The 20547-nt window shown below is 39.3% G+C and overlaps 1 protein-coding gene across 2 annotated transcripts in view; it reads right to left on the reverse strand.

Moving 5' to 3' along the window:
- Positions 1-20547, reverse strand: part of dnah5 (dynein, axonemal, heavy chain 5) — a gene marked incomplete at both ends in the record, with an annotated part of 88889 nt that overhangs the window by 32332 nt on the left and 36010 nt on the right. For both annotated transcript variants that reach the window (XM_083989569.1, XM_083989568.1), the window contains 18 exons: positions 352-528; positions 1267-1381; positions 2029-2136; positions 2494-2617; positions 3609-3876; positions 8120-8273; positions 10963-11093; positions 11698-11870; positions 11988-12186; positions 13227-13450; positions 13686-13899; positions 14224-14346; positions 14684-14818; positions 16641-16783; positions 17020-17224; positions 17956-18132; positions 18410-18651; positions 20290-20436. In XM_083989569.1, coding sequence (XP_083845695.1) covers positions 352-528; positions 1267-1381; positions 2029-2136; positions 2494-2617; positions 3609-3876; positions 8120-8273; positions 10963-11093; positions 11698-11870; positions 11988-12186; positions 13227-13450; positions 13686-13899; positions 14224-14346; positions 14684-14818; positions 16641-16783; positions 17020-17224; positions 17956-18132; positions 18410-18651; positions 20290-20436 — 3059 coding nt within the window. The remainder of the gene's footprint in view (positions 1-351; positions 529-1266; positions 1382-2028; positions 2137-2493; positions 2618-3608; positions 3877-8119; positions 8274-10962; positions 11094-11697; positions 11871-11987; positions 12187-13226; positions 13451-13685; positions 13900-14223; positions 14347-14683; positions 14819-16640; positions 16784-17019; positions 17225-17955; positions 18133-18409; positions 18652-20289; positions 20437-20547) is intronic.

Below are 20547 nucleotides of genomic sequence, written 5' to 3' on the forward strand. Positions count from 1 at the left end.
AGTAAGTCTACTAATAGCAGCAATCTGGAGCAGCTGAGGGAATTATAATGACTCCAGTAGCACCACAGTGCAGAGAGTCACAGCAATCAGGATGAGAAGATGTATAGAAATACTTTGTGTGGGCAGCCAATCAATCTTCAGCTCTTGTTTTTTTTCTCAAGAAAACAAGTTTACAGTTGAACCTGTGCACCCTGGTGAAATAGGGTTGAGGAAACACCTGGGGATCACATCGTGCCAGCATGCAGTTACAAATAGCAAGTCACAGAAGGCACCAAATGATGCCCTAAAGCAACATAAAGAAAGACAGTCAGAAAAATATCAGTGGGGGAGGCATTAAGTCAAGTCCCATACTTGCAGTGCAGCCTCTGCCTCCTCCAGAGCTGGTCGGGCAGCTTCAAGTTTCTCCTCAGCGATGGCTTTGTCAGCTGAGATGCTGTCTACAATTGCCTGGGCCTTGTCCTTCACTTTCTGCACCTCCACCTTCACTCGCTCTGCTGCCTGGGCTTTTACCGTCACCTCCTTCAACACCTGGTATTAATCACAATAAAGTCTAAAATTAGTCAATGCAATCACTTTTATTTTACTTTTATTCCTTCTTATGTTAATGTCAGTTTTTAAGCAGCACAAACATGTACAGTATGAGATACACAGGTACTGTATGTCGACATATGACAACTATGACAATTACACTCCACAATTCGTAGTTTGTCTTGTCTCACTTACTGCAGGAACTCAAAGTAAACAACAAAGCAAGAGATTTTAAGGTATCCACTTAAAAGTCACACTGAATGTAGCAGTGAAAGGTTATTTACTTTTTTCCCCTATTTATTTTTTTTTATACATGAAAGTATTACAGTGTCTGATTGATGTGGCTTTGCTTCTACTTATTATTTCAAAGAAACATCATTAATTTCACTGCTGATCATGTGCATCCACAAATACCTGCACATAGAGTACTACACATACAAACTGCAAATAAACAGAGTAATACATATTCATGCCCAGAAAATACACTGAAAATACAAAATTCATATCAAGACAAATAACACAAATCAGTGTGATAACTGCAAGTCAATAATGGAGGGTGCTGCTGTTTTAATTCAGAAACTCTCCTTGATTAGATCACAAATGTGAAGTAAGTGTAATTGTGTAACACAACTAAAAAACAAAATTAAATTAAACTAAAAGCATAGAGTATGTACTGCACCTCTACCCTCCATGTACATTTGTGCATGTAAAAAATTCACCCTCCTGCCTGAAACCTACCATATCAGCCTTGTCATTGGCGACCTGTAGCTCCTTCTCCTTCACCTCCAGCTCCTTGCTGAGTGCTGCTACAGACTCTGATGCCTCCTTCAGTTTCTGGAGACCAGTGTTCATCCTAAACAGGGGAAATATCAAACATAATCAGTAAAGCTGCATCCAATTCCAGCATACATCTTGCCCCTTGCTACTATGTGTCTGCACTTTGTAATAAGCATCTGCAGGTCTGCACCTGGGGCCCTGTTTGTTGTAAATAGCTGTAAAAGCTCAAGGGTGAACTGAGTGCCATTCTGAGTCTTTGGTCCACTGGGCACCAGGTGGTAAAAATACTTGTATATTATATTATTTAACAGGAACACTTTTTACTATGTGTCTGCTCAGAATTGTAAATGTAGTGACATCCCTTCAAGAGCTAGCAAGGCCTGGGGAATAGCTGATAGGCAGACATGGGTTTGAAATCATGGTAAAAGGAGTGCAGCCATTTATGCTGATTCAGATTGGAGATGTTTTTAAATGTCAACTACTGACTCAATAATGGCAGCAGATTTTGATCAATCTGTAGCACGATTCTTTCAAAAAATCTGCCAGTGGAAGCAGCTGGTATTTTTCAGGACATGCACTAATCATGCCTAATTACTACTGCGTCACTGCTGACTGGTCACACATGGTGACTAAGAGGAAGCATGTACTACAGATACGAAACAAACTGTAACACTATTATTTCAATTAAATAAGTATTTCAATTAGTCCTTGAAGTCTGTTTACCTGTTGGCAAGGGTCTGAACTTCAGACCTTTTCTCCTTATAGATGGACTTGTAGCCCTGGATGAAGGACAGGTAGGACTTGGGTGTAACATGCGTGGAGCGTCGATATCTAAATGCAAAACAGATTTCTCTGGGTTAATTAATGTCATTTTAAAAGGATAGGGCTCATCTGTACAATGTTTGAACCTTAACTATTTCTGTACAGTTAGCAGAATTTATATAAATCTGTTTCTAGTGAACAAAACCAGTGTGCTGAAGGATTGTCAAAAATAAATTTCTCTGGCCCTAAAATCATTTTAAAAGACACATCTTGGGCTGCACTGGTGGCCTAGTGATTACGGTACTGACCATTAAAACAATGTAATTAAAACAATGTATATAACTCAACCTCTCTCCCCTCTAATTTCCTGTCATCTTCCTGTAGACAGCTCTCCCATACAGTGATAGATTTAATAAAACACTATACCTCTGGAAGTAGTCCACACATTTCTCTGCCACGCCATCCTGGAAGGAGCCCATGCACTGAACTACCTCACTTTTGACTTGGGGTGAGCAGTCGATGTCATAGACAGACAGAAAGTGCTCCGAAACTGAATGTCAGAAGAAAGACAAATGAGAGAAAAAAAACAGAGGGGAAATAATGGGAGAGAAACACTAAATGAGAAGAATGAAAATTGGTTACAGAAACCAGATTTCCAGCTGTAAACACATCCAAATGTATTGACAGCAAACACAGTGATACACAGAGTGTAAGAAACTCTAATTGATTTCTTTTCCACATACAGTAGGGCAGACTGTGAGACAATATGGAGAACTGGCTTTTGTTCATCTGTTATTACAGTATAACATCTGTGCCACATTCCTGCTGGAATCAACAAAGTGTGGAATGGAAACAGAAGGAAAAAGCAGCAGGACATAATTGGAAAATATTGACATTTTTACTTCCAATTTTCTACAGGAAAACTGACAGTGCTTCCAACAGATGTGATGAAAGAGATTGGTTTTTCAGAACAAAATGAGCCTCACTGAGAAAAATTAAGACTTGTTTTGTCTTATGTAGGCTATGTGCATGGAAACTCAAATTATGATTTTAAGTGTATCAGTGTAATTTGAAGGAAAGCATTAAGAACAAATACACAAGAAGATTAAGAAGGGAACAATGAAGGACAATTACTTCTACAGTCGTGCTGCTGGGTATGGTGCTGCAATTTACTCATCTAATTCAAGTCGTCCAACAAAGAAAATTTGAACATTTCCAATTTTTGTTCTAATTTTCACTAATTAGAAGGCACCAGGACAACATAATTAACAAGCTGACTCAGTGATGAATATGTGTTAAAAAATATTATATTAAATTGGACTTCATGGCTTTGAGAAATAAAATAACAACACAACCTTTCTGTGGAAGATGGAGGGGAAAGAACCCAGAACATACCGTACATAATGTCCAACAATACTGTAGTTTGCATTAGATAGGTTTGGATTAGATTGGATTATTTATTATCGTTGTAGGAATTATACAACAAAATAGGTATACTGTATTATTTGTATTATAAAACAAAACCTGTCTGTGAAATGTACCTGCAACAAGAGCATCTTTGGGCCAGCGGCTGAACCAGTCCATGGTGCAGCCAGATATCAATGCTGGAAACTTCAGAGCACGGTTGCGGAACTTTTCCCCGACAGGCGAGAAGCACAAAACAACATGGAGATGACGTCGTACTCGTGACATGAAATACTCATAAAGGTTTTCATTGGTTGGTGGTCGCCTGGGAAACTCTCGCTTCATAATAGGGATGAGGTCGCTGAGAATCTCGTCAATCTCGTCACGAGCAAATAAGTTGGACACCTGAAGACAGAAGGGCACATGTCACAATAATCTACCAATCCATCTACATGATAAATTCATTTTTCTGATTGGACTATGTTAATGTGCTGATTTGGTGCATTTGTGTGAGTTTGAGTGTGAGGATGTCACATGACAGCCAGCTAAGAAGTTAACATCAAAGGGTGACTGTGCTAAAAATGACATAATCAACGCCTCAGTGTATGACTCACTGATGTTGTCCTTTTGTATATCAGGCAAGATACTCGGTCTTTAGAGAAAACCCTTGTTAAGATTCATGTTTGAGATTTGATTCATCACACTGCATCAGTAATTCTTCAGAGAAATAGAAACTCTCAGCAGAGAAATAATTTATTTCACACTATTGAACCATTTTAAAGTTTAAATGTATATAGATGGTTACTTTTAGGTCAGATATAAAGATAAGTACTGTTTTTCGTATGGCAGATGGGTTGGGTATATTAAGTTTGATTTTCAAATATTTATTTGAATACATGAAAAAAATAGTGAAACAAGGACAAACAGACTACCAGAGAAGAAACATCTGAATCAAAGTTCTCCCAGTATAGTGTGATGAGATTGCATTTAAAACTAACTGAGAACAACTTCTAAATGTGTAAAACAGAGTTGGACAGATTGTGTGGCAGACTGTCATCAATGCAATTCAAAATTATATATAAAACTAATAGTTCGCCAATAATAGAATGACATAGATTTCATCACATACTCAACTTTCCACTAACTTCTGTAGACCATTTAATTTCTTCTTGTGATTTCCCTTTACCACACTGGTTAAGTTGATATGATAAAACAACAATAAACAAACAAAAACTTTGCAGTGAAATCAATGATGATGTTTATAGTGTAGCAGCTGCAGGAAATGACTGATTTAAATTTCCTTTGCTTGGGTAGAAAGACATAAAGTGTGGATAGAAGATGGTTTGAATTAAATCTGACCTTAATTTAATCTTTTGACTTGCACGAAACTGCAGGCGCCTGTTGAAGCCTCCTTCATCTCTCTGTAATACTTTGGCCCCATGGTGAGAGGGGAAAAAACCTGCCTCTGAGGTGTTGTAGTTAGAAGCACCATGTCTCTAACCATCTGCTAGTTTCTCTCACACAAACAACAACCTCACACTAACAGCTTTGCTCTTCCTCTTTGTTTCTCATCTCTGTCACCTCGGTGACTGTCTCTCACACTCAGTCATCCTAACACATCTGCAACACAAACTTCTCTCTCTTTCCAACATACACAACCACCGTACACAAAACTCTCACCTAAAATCAATAACACTGCATAAAAGACATCTCTGTCCCCTTGTCCCCACTACCATTTACCTCTACTGATAAAGCAGCTGCTGCTTAAATTTTCATCCAGCTAGACAAGGGGTGGTGGGGGGCTGCAGGAGGATAGATATGCTACCATAAGAAGACAGAGAGCAACATAAAATAAAAGAGGATTAGAAAAGAGAATGAGCAGATGGGAAGTATGAAGATTGAAGAAGAGCAAACGGGTAAATAAAAGGAGGTAAACAAAGCCTTGAATATACTGTAGGTTGGTTACAATATTAGAAAAATCTTGGGCATAAGGGAAATGGATGCAAAGAAATAAAAAGTTACTGCAAGAGCAGGGCTGTGTAGCACTGTAAATAGTGAATGCAGAGAAGGGTGCAAGATAAAAAGCAAAGTTTGCATAGCCAGCTTTGATCAATTTGTATCTGTAACCTGAGGCAAAGTTAAGCACAATTTAAGAATTAGTATTAAGTGTAGCTTGTCTACCTTGTAGTTTCCCTTCTCTTTAAAATTATCCCATTGACTTACTATTAGCCTGGCGATTAGTCTTTTCTGTCTTTGTTCGTCAAATGTTCATTTACACTAAATAAAACAAACAACTCATGCTACTATTCACCGATCACATACTCAGAGTCTTCACCCACTTTTCATGAGTCTCAAATGTGTTCCAGTGAGCACTAAAAAGACATGTACTGTATTAGTAATTAAAATCTGTACCTGATTGATGTTTTGATTAAGAGGAACACATTATATAAGCTTCTTTCAGCTCCTTGTCATTCAAGACTAAAGATTTCCTGTTGGAATCGTAATTGTTTCGGTTGGTCGATGAATAAAAATAACTTAACTTATATAAAAAACATAACTAAATCCCTTCAGATCTTAAACATCCAAGCAGTGGGAGCCGGTAAGAAGGGATAAAAACAAGACTCCTACAGTGTACAGTATCTGCACAAACCAGCAGCAGCCTGATGGAGAAATAACTGGGTTAACATAATGTATATAATTCAAACAGCTTGACATTAGGCGTCTCTAAAATAATAATTAGTTCACTTATAAATGTAGGCCCCCACCCTAAAATGTGAGTACAGCATCTGTTGAATACGATACCTGACATACTGTAATGTAAGACAAGAAAAGGCTCATGAATAACCAGGAGGATCAGAGGAGGAGGTGGAAGAGACAAAGATGACAACGAAGAGTGGGATGAATGGTGGTGCAGGAAGGGAAATGGGGGAAAAATGAGGGTAAGATCGAGGAGACTGAACAGCAGGAAAGCCAGAGGGGGGTAAAACAGACAATGAGAGGAAGAGGCATCATAAAAAACCTGTAGGTGTGGATGAGGAAAAGTGCAGCATATACAGTATAGTGAGAGGAGGCGAGAATAAGAGCTGAGGAAAGTGATGTGGAAATACTTTGTTTGCCCCAGTTACACCACAGCTACAGTACTGCATTCAGTACAGTGGATAATTCTGGGACTCCTGTACAGAAATGTGCAAACAGTAGCACTTGACCTTGAAGCTACCTGCTGCCGCTGTTAGAGAGTAATACAGAAAAAAACTATTTCGCAGCTACAATGCAGAGTGCTGCAGCACAGGAAGGACCTGGCCCTATCTGTCTCCTCTGAGTCGGTACAGCTTCAGTCCATTATATCCACATTGATAACACAAATGTGAAAAGCAAGTTTCCTGAAAAGGACAAATAAAGCTGAATCTGGATCTAATCTGAATCTGAACACTGAGAGGCAAAATGCTATTTGCTTTTTAATTTGATTAAATTGAGATAATCTGTCCTGTTCATAATCCATACATAATATGCTACATAGTTTTCTCCTCTCTCTGTTTGTGTTGTTTCTGCCTTGGTACCACGGTCTTGTCATGTTTATTTCACTCAAGGTTGAGTACCAGCTGTCAGTTTCAGCGACACCACAACAAATAATAATTGAGGAAATAATATCAGTTTAAGCAGTCAGTGTGTAACCACAGTAGGTTTTCCTCATTGCAGAGTGTTTGTGTTGATTATTAAAACACAGATGCAACAGTGCATTCATCAAAACATAATAAATCAGAGACAGGTTACTGCAACGGGAGGAAGTGATAATAGATTTTTCTACTGTGTGCCATCCTATTATTATTTTTATTATTATTCTAACAAATTATACAAATAAGAAACACTTACTATACATATCATACAGTATAGAGCAATACTATTTTAAAGCATGTGCTGAGGATTATTTACTTGATTAAAATAATTGGATGGGATTTTTTGACCAAGACTAGGATTTCACTTGGTGTTGATCCTGAGGCATTGTTTCTGTGTCCCACTTAGAATGAGTCATTCAGACCCTGTACTCTATGTAGATGACCTCCTGATTAAACACTAAAGATGACTGAAGCTCTCTAGTCCAGCACTAGAATATCTTGGAAATCAAGGACATCTTTTTTGAAAAGAAGTTTAAAAATATAATATTTAATCTAGAGAGCTGCTCATGTTTCTTTATATTACTGATACTATTGCATCTGAACTGTACAAGTGATGCAACTCATACAAAACGACAGTTCTTCTTCACCACTGTGAAATGCGGTTCACATCAGTAAATGTCAAAGTGCTTCTAACCCACACCTCCAAGCTTGGTTCATTGGCTGGACTCCATGTCTGATAACTCCTGACTCCAATTCCAAAGGGTTAGCTTTTTTCTTTTGCCTATAACTGTACATTTTGCAAACCACTTTGCCCCTTTCTTGCCAGGCAGTTTGGTAATAAATTGCAACATTTGACAACCTGACCTGCACTGCATTTCTGGCATGACCCCTCTGGCCAGGAGAATCAGCTGCTTTTGAATGTCTTGTGTACATATTTCACACTATTATAACCGTGTAGTTCACTCTGAATCTAAGATAAACAAAAGAAATGTGTGTGTGTGTTTATTTCCTTTTCCCATATGTGCACTGCTGACCTCTCCAGATGACAGGACGTTGTTCATGTATTCAAGGAAGGACTCGTCTTTGATTTCATTGTCAGTAAAGATGAAGCTGATGCCTTTCCCATTCTGGCCAGCTGTTCTGTACAACCCCTTCAAGTCATCCATCAGGTTGGCTGTGTTGTATGAGCTGGCAAAATAACAGAATGCATAAAATTAATATACACTGACTTTTCACCCTTTCCTGCTATTAAAATACCAAATAAAACTGACACAGAGAGAGAGAGAGAGAGAGAGAGAGAGAGAGAGAGAGAGAGATAGGGGTGGTGGAGAATGGTGTGTGGGACTGTGTGTTTCTAAGGGTATACAGTGTGATGGGTTGAATAAATTTGAATACGTGAATGATGTTGTTTGACTGTAGAGAGATGTACTGTACTTATTTGTTCCTGACAGCAGTGCATCGCTGAGGCATGTAACAGTTCAGTGGATTTGGTTTGCATTGTTAGAACCTTTAATAATTGCAATAATCTGTATGTACAACATAATTACACAAATGTTTATGACGAAATTATGCTGAATGCTAATCTGCAAAACTGGAATGCAGTGGAGCTGCGGGTTTGAGTTTGTGTGACACTGACAGGTGTCATTTGAATTGTGTGTGGTTTTACTGGTTGAAGATATATAAAGGAAAATATGAACAGTGAGAGATTTTTGATTTGAATTAGATAAAGGAAACTGTGTGCCTCCATCTGTTTTTGTGTTTGTGTGTGAATTTGAATGAATGATAGAGAGAAGGATATGAAATATTGAGAGTGAGGAGTTGTCGTCACAGCTCAGAGCCCTAATACATCCATGTCAGAGCCCCGCCCCCCTTCTCCGCCATGATGGAAGGATTCCGGTGGCAAAAGCCTTACTAGTCTATGGGCAAAACAAAATCTTCTACTCCGTAATTTACTGTTTTACAATGCCGGAAATCACTGCTGTGTTAAAAACTGCTCCAGTGATTTACTTTCTCCGTATTCTTTCTTGTAATTTGTTCATCTGTTGGCGCAAAAAAGAGCTAGAATTTAGTCCGTCTCTGTGCTGTTCTGATGTGTTGCCCCTGGCAACCGATAGCGTCTCCTTCCATCATGGCCGACTGGCTGCTCAAATCGGCACGTGACTCCTCACTCTCAATAAGCATGAGTCCAAATGTGGGCGATTAATTGATGGAATTACTTGCATGAAACTATGGGTAAAAAATGGAAGTAAAAGATATCTAATAAGAAAGTGAGAGTGACGAAAAAGGTTTGCATTACAGAGAATGTGTCTTAAGTAGAGCCATAACTGTACTGGATGTGAGTGTAAAAGGCAACAGTCTGCGAGTGTCAGAGAGAAGAGACAGCAGAGGGAAAACAAGAAGGCAGGGAGACATATAAACGGGGTGCCCGTTGTCTCCAGAGGGTTGTGATCCAAGAGAAGAAACACAGAGGCTCATTCATATTAATACCAAATATTAAAATCTGTTAGGAAAAGAGCAGATGGGAAATATGATGGCAACAAATGCACACAGGGACTGAGAGAAAAAAAGCAAAAAACATCTGACAGGTTGGGAGAGTGAGAGAGAAGCCAGAGTGTGACAGAACAATGAAGCCGACAAAGTGTAGGACAGAGCACAGCTGAGAGAAATGATAGTTAAAGCACAGTAAGAGAATCAACTGCACTGAAAAGAGGCTTATAGGAGACAATCATATTCTTTCAGAGAGGAGAGCCAACTGATGAGAGACCAGAGATTCCAAGGTATCATATAATGAATATCAATCCTATTCAATTTCTGTCATCCATGCTTGTTGCAGCTCCTGAAAGATTAATGATGAATCTTTTTTTCAAATGTCATAACGGCATATGGTGGGTTTTTTCTGGATATTTTTGTTTTGCTTTACCTTTTCTGTGACATTCAGAACGAATACTGAAGGATAACGAAGGAGAATTTTAACTTTTTCGAAGCAGCTCTGGTTTTCAAGTTAAAAAACAAAACAAAAGAATGACTGATGGCAGCTCAGACTGGAGCATCTGTGGGATGTGTTCATGAGGATGCCAGAGTGAAATAGAGCACTTGCCAGTCATTCTTTTTACAGCTTACATGGCATGATTATTGTGCTCAGTATATCACACAAGGCCTAAATACTGTAAGCAAATAAAATGTAGACTGACACTAACTAAAATGCTGCTGCAATTCCATAATCATTTTCAATCTAATAACTTGATATTAGATCTTGGATATCATTAGGTTATAATTAAGTTAAAGCAGAAGTAAGTGATATATTTGTGTTAATATAAGTCTTAAATAGTTATATCTTCCGACAGCCATCACTTACATAGAGTGTTTGGTCTGAAACACGGGTCTGTCAGTCCCTCTGCTCTGCTCTGAGTCGAGGAGAAAACATTTATCGTATCCTACAGTTTTTATCCAATGAGGAGAGAGAACGGCATGCAGGGCTGTGTGTGCAGCCAAGGAACGCCGTGAATGTGGCGACGTAGGGACGAGGACTGTTAGGGTGCGTTCAAGGAAACTCGTATTTTTCCGACCGTGAAGTGGTACCAGTTCGATCTGGTACGAGTTCACCGGTCGGAAGTTACGAGTGGCAGTTATAGTGACTTTCACAGGTAAAACAGGTCGGAAAAACACGAGTGAGTTGCCTGGAACGCTACAAAGTCGTAAGTTGTGACTTGAAGCTGTAATTTACGATTTCAAAAGCCTGCCTGGAACGCAGCATTAGCGAAAACGACCGGACCACTTACTTCTGCTTTAAGGTTACAGTGCATGGATAATAACTACTGTGTGTGTATTGCCATGCTTATACACCATCTGTGTGGATATAGACTGTACAGAGCTTTACCGTGTGAGAGTGATCTGGAAGATCCTGTATCCAGCTATGAATGAAGCCAATCTGGTCAGGCTCTGTTTGCCTGAGCCCCCAACACCCACCAACAAGGCGTTTCCTCCAGGTGTCCGGATTATTCTCGACACCTATGCAAACACAACCAGATACACAAATCAACAAAGACAAATAAAATGCATACTGTACAGTATGTGTGTGTGACAATTTGTGTGTGAGGAACCTGGAAGAACAGAAACAAGAGAGACAGAGAAGGGGAATTTACAAGTGCGTGCGAGCAAGCAAGATAGCGTGAAAGCTCCACAAATCAAATTGTACCAAAGTAAAACTGGCAGAATATTTTTGGGCTTGAAGGCACTCTGAAAATATCACAGGACTTCCAAATTTAAGAACCTTGACCGCTGGGATTAAAAAAAGGACCAAGTATCTGTCAAAGGGCCAGACACACAACTCACATCTGTCTCTGCTATACGTGTAGCTGCTTGCTTGGTAACACCTACGTAATAAAAACCTTGTAACCTGAAAATTTGTCAAGTCTTTGTCTCTACTGTTGACTGTAAAATGTTTCATGTAAATAAGATTTTAAAAAAAACCATACCTAAATAACATAACATATTTCATTTTTGTTGTATCCTATAATCCCATATAGCCTAATGTATCTGCCTGTACCATTTCTTTACTTCAATCACATCAATATGGATAAATGATGAAAAAATAAACACTTGTTTGGACTACCTTGACCAGATGTATCATGGCATCTTGGAAGAAGACCATGTCCATGCCAGTACCCCTGATGCTCTCATTGTAATGGCTCAGGAACATGTTCAGACGGTCTTTTAAACTTTCAAATGATTCAATGGGCTCGTACACTTTGGGCAAATCAAAGTCTGAATCTTCTGGCTCCTCCCCTGTCAGGAAAGAGTGTTTTAAATTAAAAATAATCACAATAAAATAGTTATGCAATTTTAATATTTAACACCACTGACATCGTCTCCAGATGTTTCATCCTGCAGATTAATCAGTACCTGTAGCCTCGGGTGCGTCTCGTAAGAAGTCGACAAAGTATCTGTCTACTTCATAGTCCACTATGTTCTTGTGCTCCTCGCCAAGCTCCTCCTTTACCAGCTTCGGCAAAGACTGGTCAAACCACTCCACGTCCTCAGGCATGGTGAATCTGTCAGCTATCACACGTTTGCATTCGTGCTTCCACAATGCCAACAACACCTGGAACATATTGTTTTGTGTTAAGAGTCTTCCTTCCAGATAGTAAGGTTAATCCCTCCTAATGCCTCATGGCAAATCTCTCCTCAGTCTATCAGCTTACACAGGCCAGAATTACTTTTATCATTTACTGGAATCATTGTATGAGTTTGATGTCATGGTAAAAATAAAAAGGATTTGGATGAACAGTGAGAAGTATTGAGTATCATTCATTATGCTGAAGCTCATTAAGTGAGACATTGATTAGATATATTAATTAGAGAAATCTGCACAAACAGCTTCTCACCTTGAAATAAAGCCCTGGGTAAATTCATCTTATTTATTTCATATCCCTGTATTGTGTTCAAGGGTTTCAGTTTTCTTTAGCTTGGTCTACTCTAGTCTAAGTCTTGTGTGTTGAGTTGGCTGCCTCAGCAGCTATGTTAAGCATGTTTCCCTAGACTCTGGGCAGCCTGAAGTAGAAGATATATTTCATTTTACTCTATTATTCAGTGAGGCCACAAACCAATAGAGAGTTGGCCACCTCAGCAAGAATTGAGCTTGCAATGCCAGAACTTCACTGTCTCCCCATTTCATTCTTCTCTCCCATCCAAAAGAGCACTTCTACTCCCTCCAAAAATGTAACCACATTATATCACAATACAGTATATCATGTAGTCATATTGCACTTTCATGAAATAAGAAGGGGGTCTGATCATCAGGCTATTTTACTCTATAAAGCACAACTCTGCACTGTGCTAACCTACCATACACTTCTTTGTACATCTCTACAGTACAGTATATGCTCTGTTCACACACTCACAACTTCAAGACAGGTAAAACTTGTATTTAAATGCAGCACCATATACCGAAGGCTGGCATGTTTTTATTGTACTGTCATATAGGGTTTTTTGCATTTGGACTGATGCACAGTGAGAGTCGAGTCACAGGAGGTATCTATTCGGCTATTTACTTTGCATACGTACAACAAAGCACTGCCAGAAGTGACACGATGCCATCTCTTTCACTGCTGCTGTGAAGTAAATGTAAGCACTGGTTCTCACCTGGACAGAGTTGACGACCTCAGCGCTGGTGTTGAGCATGCCTTGCCACACCCTGGACAGATCCCTCAGGTTGAAGATGTAGTGGAACTTAGCAGGAGTTGGTAGCATCTTGACCTTGGTCAACTGCCAGAGACGGCGGGTCAGACAGACCAGATAGGGCACAGTGCTTCGGACCTCCTCAATGAAACCACGACGGGCGCAGAAGTGTCCCTCACCAATCACACCTGTAAAATAGTATCAGTGGTCGGCAGTTGTTCAATTGCAGGAAAAAAAAGTCAACAAAGATGCAGTGCATAGTTTTTGTTTTTGAGTCATGAAACCTATTGTAGTAAGAAATACAAAGGTGTAAAGGAGTAAAATACATTTTCATTATTAGCATTTCACCACAGTAATTTAGCAAGATGCCACACTGTATTATCATCTCTATCACTCTTCCACTGTTCCACTGTTTTTACCCACCAAATATTTTGTCTATGGAGGAATTGGAGGGCAGAGTACAGTTGAAGATGGAGAACTGCCTTTTCAGTCTCTGTGGGATGTCATTTCGGCCTCCTCCTGGATGAATCATAGCTGCCAGGAACTGAACATCCACAATATTGGTGAATTCTCCTGGTTTCTCCAGATTGAAGAACCCATTCTGCTCCATCAGCTGCCGGACTATCTCATTAGTCACCTGTGATGAAGGGCAAAAAAGCGAGAGCTTAAACCATAAGAGGATTATTTATTATCAGCATTTGTGCACACCCTTACTGTTAATATCAGTTAATTCAACTTTTTAATTAAATTAGGTCACCAAAGAGTGTGAAATTATACAGTAACTGCATAAAATGTAATTCAGTAAAAATGACTTGAAAAACAGTGCTTAATTTAAAATGGTCTTACATGCTTTTCTAGGGCAATAAGACTAGAGTCATAAATTCCAATACATGTATATATACTAAAGGTTAGGGCCTATTTAATGTATTTTCATCCTGTGATGTTAATAAAGCATCCAAACCTGGTCTCCCCACTCATTGATGACAGGCATGTTGATATCATCTATGAAAATGGACATTTTCTTCCCTGCAGGGGGTCCATATGTGGTGCCCATCCTCTTATCCACATAGCTCTCAACTGTCCTCTACAATAGAAAACATGGGCAATAAAGAAAACACATGGTGACGAAAAAGATAACAAAAAGTGAGAAAAAGAGAAAGACAGAGGACGGATCTATTAAGTTCCACTCAGACATAATCCAGTGTGACAGTTTGATCAATGGGAAGCTTAGCCATGTACGGATAAAAAGACAGTGTTCCTTCCTCCAGCCTGCGCATTATTCATCAGACCAGACATCGATCAATAAGACTTCACAAGTTCATGATAATCCATGACAAGTTAACACAGATGTAGAGCTTTCACTGTAAGAGGAAACTGCTGCTGAATCTAAATTAATTAAGAGCACTGCAGAAAGACTTTACCTGAAACATGAGTGGTGTGGTAGCAGAAGAGAAGTTGAGACTCTTGCCCATATGGGTCTCAGGATCATATTTTGACATATAGCCCTTGATGATAACTGTCTTGGCTGTTCCTTGTTCCCCAATCAGCAAAACGGCCTAGAAAAAATATATAGATTTTTATCTGGCCAAAGTTTCATGAAACAAAAATCTATATGCTAACTTTGCTTTCCAGTTTTAAAGCACAATTTCCAAGTGTTAAAAACTTCTTATTGGCTGTGGCATAACTAAGAACATCCTTTGTTATGTACCCAAAGATCAATACAGACATGAAAAAAGCAGATACAACTGAGAAATTGGATAAGTGGGAGACATCTTAAAGTAGACATATTACACTTGTTTGAAAAAAGTACAAGGTTTATGTGTGTGATACCAATATACCAATAAATCCCTGATTAGTAATCATTGTCAATTATTCATGATTTGTGCCACAAATTGGTTTTGACTCCATTTGGTAAAACACTGAGTTAGCTGATGACCCAGGCTTGTGTATAGATACAAGTTCAAATCTTAATGAATAAACGAGCAAATCCAATAGCACTATAGAGAAGAGCTTCAATCTAAAACCACAGTTTGCCTCTGGGCGTATTACATGTTCCCATCTGATCCCAAATGATTGTTAATGGTAAAGCCTGTGGGATCAGACGAGGAATGAGAAGCTAATTAAAAATAATACAGTGTGAGTTTATTGCATATGTACAAGCCATATACACTATTGATATCATGAACCTTTATTACAGTTTAACATAATGAAACAACCTTTTTTTCTCAAATCAGTGCATTTTATTCACACTTTAAATCCATCAGCCTCTGGGGGAAAAAAGCAAATTAAATGTAACCCGTTAAAGTAAATAGAATGGTTATTCTGACTATATCATCAATCCACAATGGATGTAAAGTAAGTGAAATCTCATCTCCATGCAAACCATTTCTTTACAAATGCACCAGCGCACAGGAGCTCACCACTCTCCATTAGTAATATTATGAATCTAATGACACTTACACACACAGGCACTATGATGAATGCCACGTGGTGAAGCATTTTATGAGCTTTTAAGTGCAGTATTGACCACAGTATTCTAATCTGTTCCATCCAGCCATTCTGCCATGTTATTGATCTGAAGGGTGTACATTTGTGAGTCAGGGATAAATGAAGCATTATACACTGAATATGTAAAAGATTAGAGTTCTACCCTCTCTAAAACTTCATCATAAGCCTTAAAAAGCTAAAAGAGGGATATTTACGCTAGGGGTGACCTCGAATAGTCGACTATTTGGCGATTCGATTCGACTATCAACCTCGTCGTCGAATCGTCGCAAAATGTGGTTATGAAAAAAAGATTTGGGCCCAAAGTTTTATTTACAAGATTAAACTAAGAGATGTGTTCTCTGTCTATCAAAAACAGCAAAAACAGCAAAAACAGCGCTGTCCATGGTGCTGTGACACTCGACCCCTGAACCGTCTATACAAGCACTGATGCATTGCACATATCATAGCCACACAACGATGGGACTTCACGTTTTCATTCGCCATACACACTTGTTAATTCACAGCACATACTGTAAGTACAGTACAATCATACTCGTCATCGGTACACCGACCCTGAAGAGAGACGGTGATGTCGTACACGCGTGCCTTATGAGTGAGATCAGGAAAAGGATAGATGGAGACGTTATTGAGATTATGCCAACTGAAAATTTTTTTAATTCAAGTGTTTTAACTCTTTTCTCCGGGGCGGAAAAAGATGCAAATGAGATCATGAATCAATGAGGGAAAAAACAACATGATTCGACCATTAGTCAATTATGGGCAAAATCTGACGAATCAGATGCGAGTGCGACTATGAAAATCCTTAGTCGTGGACACCCTATGTTAACATATATTTTTACAGATATACATCACTGCTGTTGTTGACCTCACCTTGCCCTGCTTGGCGATGGTCTGGATTAAGAAGTCTGTTCTAACATTGTCCACATTGGGGACCAAGATGGAGCTGTACTCTGGGGTGATTTCAGATGGATAAACATATTCCTCCACTCTGGTGCACCAGTGGATCCACTGACCTTGAAGTAGGAAAAATGAGCATGCGTTAAACAGATAAGCCTTGGTGTAGCGATAAGCACAAAATATGATGCTTCCAGGCAGTTTTCCAATTGGAGAAATATGTTCTCATGTCAGAGCTTCTGCCAAACTAAAGTGCAACATGAGGCCTAATGCTTCTGCTTGTCAGCGAACAGCTTTGATATTCCCTGGCAACTATTCAACAGGTGATAACATCTGTTTATCAATGTATGCATACCATCTGCTGTGACATGGTAGTCAAACATGGTGTCCTCGCTGCCATGAGGAATGTCTGGCAAATTCAGATGGATACTGTCGTTGCCTCTCAGCCAGATATCCATCTTCCTCCGGTCGTCCAGTTCAATCAAGGCTCCAATGCTCCACATCAGGGCGAAGACATACAGCCGCTCCAAGTGCTCTTTGGAGAGGTCACCACACTGCTCCTGTAGAGGAACAACCATTCACCACAAGGACTATTGAAACAACTAATCATAGAAGATGCACATTCTAGAAATGCAAAAAGGTTAGAGTGCTCCGTTTTTCAAGGTTATTCTTGCAAAGGAACACAGGTAAAACTTCAACCTGTGCCACTGTAATTGGGACTTATCATTTATGGTACCCACTCTGCCAAGTGAACCAAGTGGAGCTTTTACTTTTGTCGAAATCTATTGGCTTGAGCACAAAAGATAGATCCCAGCATATACAGCAGTATACAGTATATTGCAAAATGCTTTCACTGTAATCTCAACAGGCTCTTCAAAGCTGTACTCAATTCAAGGGGAAAATACTTCTGTCATCTTAAATAAAGCCACAAAACCATTGAGTGATTTATTCACTAATCATGACTGGGCCTCCAACTGTAATCACAGCTCTAACTCCAATCACCTTACAAGGGAACACGATAAAAAAGGAATTTAGTACTTCTCGTTATTCATTATATGCCCTAATTGCTGTAAGTGAGCATAATTAAGGCTTTTATGGTTCTACTGGGGTTGTCATTTTAGGTATCCTCCTGAAATTAAAATTGATTCAGTATTTTTGTGTGTCTGGCTGTGTGATTGACTGTGTAGTAAATTTTCCCTTTAATGGCAGCAGCCATTTCATCTTGGCAGGACCCTTCCCAACCTATACAATAAGTGGTGTATGAGCGCTGTCACAACCGTTGTAACCTCACCTTAGGTGGTATGAGCCCCTGCAGCATGTTAATGCTCTGCATGATGACAAAGGCCTCCAGCATGTCCATCTTGAACTCCAGGGACTGCACACTGAAGCGGTAGAGCTCAGAGAAGGAGGAAGAGAAGAGCTCCCTCAGCACCTCTGCCTCCTGAGGGGAGCGTTTCTTCAGCCAGCCCTGAGAGCAGCAAGCACATCACTGCAGTTACTTACATGAAAAGGTTCTGTGGCCTAGTTACAGTATATATTGTCTATTTATAGCAATCAGATGTAGTGTAGCAAACATTATAAATTCCTCTGAACCACCATAACTGAAAACTATTGCTCTAGCAGGAATGACTAGTCATACAGTACTGAATAGAGTATCGAGAATATAGGAATTCACCATGTAGTTCACATTCACAACTAATCATTTCATCATTGTGTAGCAAACAATTTTGATGAAGTTTATTCACCTCCAGTATGGGGCTCCAGTTGAGCACAGAGGAGCTCATGAACACCATACCATTGCGTGACACAGTGGCTGGAGAGGCGTTGTCAATATTATGTGGCTCAAAAACCACCTTACAGTTGGGGGCCATGGGTATACGGTCTCCATTCGCCAGTGTTAGAGTTCTGTTGTCATCTAACACTGAGTTTAGGTTCTCAATCCAGATGGCATCAACTGGTCCATCCAGTACGATCCAGATGTGCTCTCCTGAGATAGAGAAAAAATATGGATAAGAAAATGTTGACATGATGTGTGACCCTGGGCTCTGCTATCATCTGTTATTCAGCAAAATAAAAAGACCAAATATGAATATGCATATAGTACATAAACAAGTCAAAAAACTCAAACTCAATCACAATCGATAGAGTGTGGGTGAACTGTTCACCATGGAGTCATGAACTTGCTTACAGTATATCTGTAGCTCCCCAAAATAAAAACAACATCATTTACTGTCCCTTCTTACTGTATATTGCAAGGACACCAGAGCTGAAATTCATCAGTATCTGTATTTGTCACAGCCCCAGGGGTTCTACCAGGGCTTGTTTGTGCTGTCTTGATGGTGTGTTGTGTGTCCTGGAAAGGCTATCAGGGAAATTGAGGCAGCTGGCCACTGTCCACATGGATAATGAAAGAGCTATCCATCCTGGCACTCAGGAGGCTTCCTCTTCCTTTGCACCACCTTCTATTGGAGTTTTGATTTGATGTGTTAAGTTAATTTAGTCTTTCTTTTGTAAGTCTGGTGCTAGATCTTCCATATTTGTTGAAATTGACATTTTTGACAATTCCTTTGTTTTAGTTAAGCCATGTGTGTCAGTCACTACTTGCTATGGTCTCAGACCGAGTGCATAACTTCTTTCTTGTTCTTACTTTAAATTCATATTTCTCTCTATTCTCTCTCTCATATTTCTCTACTTTCTCTTACTGTAGGTCCCAACATGCCAGTACAAGAGACCCCAAGATAGGCCAAGAATATTAAAAAGAACAAATATGTCAAAATAATTCATTACTAATGTGACTGATTTCATGCATGTGCTTTCAGGGACATTTCTTCAAAGTTATCAAAAAGGACATGGTTTGGGAGCCCGTTGCTGCCGCTGTATTACAATGGAAGTATATTCTATTTTCACAGGGAATTCATTTTCCTCACAGAATATCTCAGTGTGGAGTTGCAGGCCTGCCACTCATATCCTGTCACATTTACTTTTCCACACTTGATTCCTTTCTGCTCAAAGAAACAAGCTGCACAAATCAGCAGCACAAGCAGCAAACAGCTGCACAAAGGAAATTTAGAGACATAAGTGATGCATCCTGTTCAAAGATATGCACAACAGCACATACTGAATACATCGGATGCATATTTTGACACATAAAAGCAAACACATAATGTATATTCCGCCCAAAGCACACATACATTATTAATGAAGTGTGCAGGCAATGGACTGAGTAGAAAGATAAAACAGCTGTTGGTGCCGCTTTGAACTACTGATGCAAGGATGTCCCAAGATATTTAAACTTCCCTGCAATGTAATAACGTAACTGGTTTTGTTGAAGTTCTAAAGAAAAAAGAAAAAGAAATCATAGAATTTAAAACCAATGAATAATTTGAGGAACAATTTTTTTTAAACAGCGGGGATCCCTCTCATGTTTTCTCTGTTGCTCTTGTATTAACTAAGCAGAGATTATGTTATACTATGTTACAACATTAAACTCATGAAATATTTGTGAATATTAAGTCATCTCTAACGTAATCAAAATTGTACTTATAATTTATAATCCATCATATACACTTCATTAATGTCGGCTAATCTCACCTGTAAGAATTAACCCAATAATGACTTTCCTGACCTTTCTTTGCTCTCAGTGTTTTCCTCCATAATGTAGAGAATATGCCGTCAGTCCAGTCGTTTGTGGCAACGTCCAGTCGGCCAAACATCTGAGGGGCTGTTATGGCTTTGGGGTTCATGCGCATCTCTCTGTGAGGCTGACCACACTCTGGAAGAAGAACAGTCGGCATATCTACGTAACATGCTGAATTTATTTAAACAATATGCACACAGAACAATTGAGATCATTACATTTAAAGCTTAACATCAGAGGAGATCA

Source organism: Trachurus trachurus (genome assembly GCF_905171665.1).
Source record: "Trachurus trachurus genome assembly, chromosome: 16".
In the NCBI taxonomy this organism is placed as follows: Eukaryota; Metazoa; Chordata; class Actinopteri; order Carangiformes; family Carangidae; genus Trachurus; species Trachurus trachurus.